General features: G+C 29.5%; 1 protein-coding gene across 1 annotated transcript; it reads right to left on the bottom strand.

Moving 5' to 3' along the window:
* Nucleotides 1-138: 138 nt before the first annotated feature.
* Nucleotides 139-4,398, bottom strand: PNKP (Polynucleotide kinase 3'-phosphatase). The gene is made up of 8 exons (XM_087415336.1): nt 4,165-4,398; nt 2,761-3,254; nt 2,269-2,514; nt 2,129-2,200; nt 1,586-1,861; nt 1,156-1,437; nt 1,021-1,082; nt 139-321 (listed from the first exon to the last, which is right to left on the bottom strand). Exons 1-8 carry the CDS (start codon nt 4,304-4,306, stop codon nt 198-200), a joined length of 1,698 nt encoding a protein of 565 aa, XP_087271462.1. The 5' UTR covers nt 4,307-4,398; the 3' UTR covers nt 139-197.
* Between the last annotated feature and the right edge of the window lie 9 nt (nt 4,399-4,407).

Genomic DNA, 4,407 nt, shown 5'->3' with positions numbered 1-4,407 from the left:
GAATCTGTAGGTATTCTATATTAAATAAATAAATAATCAAATAAATAATTGATTAGATAGTTGAGATAAACTGCAATGAATAATGTAATAAATATTTTTATTGCTAGCGTTACTATATTAATTAAGAATAGATGCGGATTTCAATTTATATCATGCAAGATTTATTTGTTTAAGTACTTTTAAGTAATCTATAGGATTTAATTTTCGAGTAAATACATTTCATAGAGTCTTCGATCTTGCTCATTACGGAAATTAGGAACAAAATTGATTTCCACTATTTCCTTAAAACCTTCTTCCAAAGTTGGCGGCTCATAATTTTTCCTGCACACAGAATATGAAAGTTTTGATATTTTATCTAATAATTAGGCTCCTGACTAGCCGCAGCTATGTTGAATCGTGATATCATAAATGAGAAATAACACATTGAAGTTTCCTAACATCATTTATATAGACAGAGAATTTAGACAAAATAAAATAATAAGTTTGTTTTAAAACTTGCACAAATGGATCGAAACGATCCTTATCCCTTCCCTTCTGAAAATCAGAAAATAATCGTCAAAGTTTATTTATGCATATTTTTACTTCATGTACTTTTTATGATTATTTACCGATTGTCGAAAGGAGGAAGACAAGGATAATTTCGGTCCATGTTTGTTATAAGTGTTTTAAAGCAATTTTATTATTTTATTTTATCCAAATTCTCTCTTTTAGTTATAAATAGCATGTAAGAATGTCGTGATATCATTTCTCGCTTATGACATCATGATCCAATATGGCGCATTAACTGATTAAGAGCCCTAAACATGGTTATCAAGTGACAAATTTTTTCTTTATCAAAATCAAACTAGCTTATCCATGGATTACTTTTTTTATGTTCCCAATTAAGTTCTAATAGTTTGGTATAAATAGAAATAAATAGAAATAACTCTGCGTTCTGATAAAAGAAAACTCAAAACTATGATTATAATATAGAATTTTAGGAAAATGCATGAAAGTATTATATATCTAAATTTTACTTACATATAAGAGTGTATAATAATGTCGTTGATTGGAGTGTGGCTTGGATCAGTTAATTCGCGAAACTGCAATGCAATAATTCGACTAAAGCTTTCCGAATATTTCTTCGTATGATGATAATTGATTTCCAATTATTACCTTATTATTATGTTTAGCATGTTCTAGACTTGTCGTCATGACAAAACATCTGATCGGAACGTTGCACTTCTTGGCTACTTCCATATATCTCTCTCTCGAAGCTTTATCAGGATTAGTATTGTCTACAACTACACTGTTTCTCTCATTCAAGTATTGCTGGACCGCAGCAATACATTTCTGCCAGCTGCCTAAAGTATCTCTGTTGACGTATCCATATTCCTTTAGATGATTCTTTGTAAAATGTGATTTTCCGGAGCCCGGGCTGCCGACCATAAGTATCATCTGTTATTGAAAGAATAAAATATGTATAAAAAGAAATTTTATTGCGAATCAAATAATTTTAATTAAATAGTCTCCTTTTAAATCTCTCAATATTTAATCTTTAAAAAAATTTTAAATGTAAAAATTAACATCAAAAATGTATTATTACCTCTTGCTGTTTGAGTGTTAATTCCGCGTCCGCAGGATTGCATATGTCGGTTTGCGATAGATTTTTTGGATTGAACTTAGGTAACTCATAAGGCGGCGCTTTACGTTTTAAAAAGTGTTCTTCAGGCGTCTCGAATTTGACATCAACATTCAACGCCATTAATCGATCCACACTTGAGTGATCTTTCTTTTTCCCTGGGGCCCAGTTCTTCGGCCGACCAGCGGCATCACCGACGTAAAATGATTTAGCCTTATCAATTGTGATACCTCCATTTTTCTAGAGTTACATAAATGTGGAATTATTGTAAATAGAAATTAGATAATTAAGAAATGAAATAAAATATTTATAATTAACTAATAATAATAAAGAACTTATAGACTTAGAATTAGTTTTATCTTAATAATGTAAGAAATAAATTGACAATAAAAAAAAGAAAAAATTCCTTAAGAGACTTTTATATTTTAATTTTCTTCGTAAACATTCTAAAATATTCATATAATATTTAATATTATTTTATATATTTAAAATATTTATTTTATGTACCTCTTTTTCTAGAAATTCCCACATACCAATTGTTGGCTTTCTATAAATGCTCTTTCCCACAGCAATAAAAACCTACAAAGTATGATGCATAAGTGAAAACTATAATTTATGTGAAAATTATAATTATGATTATATCATACTTGAATGGGAACGCCGATTTTTTGTACGACTTTCTCGATCTTGCCTTTGAAATCACTGATTTTGAATTTTCCGGTGCTAAGACCTGCTTGGTTTGTAAAGATCACTATTTTGTATCTAGTCATATGAAGCTGCTTCAATTTTCCAGATACATCATGATAGAGCAACTGCCAATCGTTACAGTCCTTTGGAAACACCAAACCAGATTTAGTTCTTATTAAAGTACCATCCATATCATATGCAGCCACCTAAAAGCAAAATTCATTTTTAACATTAGTATTTATAAAAAATCTTATTAAAATATATATACATGTATATATATATATATATATATATATATATATATATATATATATATTAGGTGCGCAACTAAGTTCTCGCTGTTATTTTGATGCAAATGCCTATGTATATGTAACAAATTTAAAATTCACTGTATTTTTTAATTGATTATACTATTCAAGAATGTATTAAATTAATCTTGTAATTAAAATTACTTTTGGTCGGTTTTGAACAGATGATGCTGTATAAATTAATAATTTTCCATTATCCACACTATCCCACTTCGCAGATGTATTTGAGCTTTCAGTGCTCTGCTCAGAGGATGTGCTAGAACCAGAGGATGTGCTGAATGTTTTTTGATTAATATGTATACCATTCGAAGATGATCTCTGTTCCTCTTCTCTGTCATTCTCAGATTCTTCGGAGTAATTATCGGAGCAATTATCTGATTTCAACATTTTCGTTTTGCCCTCAGTTTCTTCTATTTCTGATTCATATAATCTCTTCCTCGATGTAAAATTATTCACACTTGGAGGTGGATTAAACTCTATTTCGAAAGCATGCTTGCCATAGAGCAATTCCAAGCGATCATTGTGTTTGGCTACAAATTTCACATCCTTCTGAGTTTTAAAGCCATTAAAACCACAGGCATGGGGGCCAATTTGTTGAACTGTGACGATAGTCTCCGTATAATTTGCACATAGTCGAACTGTTAAAAGCAGCTTAATGTAATTCATTTATGCTAACAACTTGCAAAATAAAGGGATAAAATTGCATTAAGCAATCTTCAAATTTCTTTAAATCCTTCTTTACTCTAACATCTTTTCATTTAAAACAAAATAAATTAAAGGTGTACAAGCCAAAGTTAAATATTTAATATTAAAATTAATAAACATTTTAAACAATAAAACTCATATATAATAATAAATGTTTCAACCTATATCGGGTTATTGCCAATATTAAATAAAGTGATAATTATTGCAATATAATATAAAAGTTAAACGACAGTTAAAGATGTGAAATTTAAAACAGTACTAAAACCTTCTTATCGATTCTAAACATCATGAAATAAGGTAAACGTCAGTTTAAAATTTTTCATTTTAAATCTTAATTAATAATTCATTTAAAAGCCTCTCATATAAAAATACTTATTTAAATTCTTTATGATATTAATTAAGGCAAGGCTTAAGCAAAATTATTTGCCATGTAAAAAAAATAATTATATTATTAATACTTTATCTACTTTATCACTATTTAATCAGTTGTTATAATTTTTATTTTTGTGTTAATTTAAAGACAAACTTCTTGATTTTATCCTGCAAGACAATGTGTTACAATATTCATATTTTGAATTGCTTTATTGAATATAAAAATTGAAACTTTGAAAAAATTGAACTTAACCTCTCTCTGCAGACTTATTGAACTCTTTTAAAAAATCAATCTAGCATCAAGAACAAGTCATTCAAAATTCTTGTACTATATTCATATTCTGTCAATAAAATTTTTACATAAACGAAAATAATTACATAAATTCAAACGTAAAGTCACGTGGAGCGAACTCTTATCTTTAATTTGTAAATAACGATGCGAATAAAAAGGGACTCAGAAAATTATGCGACCTTGTTGTCGCGAGCATTTCACATCTGTGATGCCGGTTTCTGGCGAACGTCCTACGAAAATTGGTGTATTGTCCGGCAGATAAACATTCGTCGGAGTTCCTTCCAAGGTACGTAAATAACAACTCTTAACAGGAGCGCTCATCGCGACACATCGCGAAATGAGAATGATCGCGAATTCACGAGAGCAACGATGACTGTCACCAACCGCTAGAGGGAGACTCGGTAGTCAATTGGCGCGAATTT

Source organism: Acromyrmex echinatior, chromosome 17, assembly GCF_024713525.1.
Source record: "Acromyrmex echinatior isolate Ae372 chromosome 17, ASM2471352v2, whole genome shotgun sequence".
In the NCBI taxonomy this organism is placed as follows: domain Eukaryota; kingdom Metazoa; phylum Arthropoda; class Insecta; order Hymenoptera; family Formicidae; genus Acromyrmex; species Acromyrmex echinatior.
Note: the sequence above shows the minus strand (reverse complement) of the source record. Positions and strands in the feature narration are given on the sequence as shown.

What these genes read in the sequence shown, in the direction of transcription:
- PNKP (XM_087415336.1), bottom strand. Translation starts at nt 4,306, where the DNA reads ATGAGCGCTCCTGTTAAGAGTTGTTATTTACGTACCTTGGAAGGAACT. An exon ending in GAAATGCTCGCGACAACAAG is followed by an intron (nt 3,255 to 4,164) that starts GTCGCATAATTT and finishes TGCTTTTAACAG; the next exon opens with TTCGACTATGTGCAAATTAT. An exon ending in TAACACTCAAACAGCAAGAG is followed by an intron (nt 1,438 to 1,585) that starts GTAATAATACAT and finishes TTTCAATAACAG; the next exon opens with ATGATACTTATGGTCGGCAG.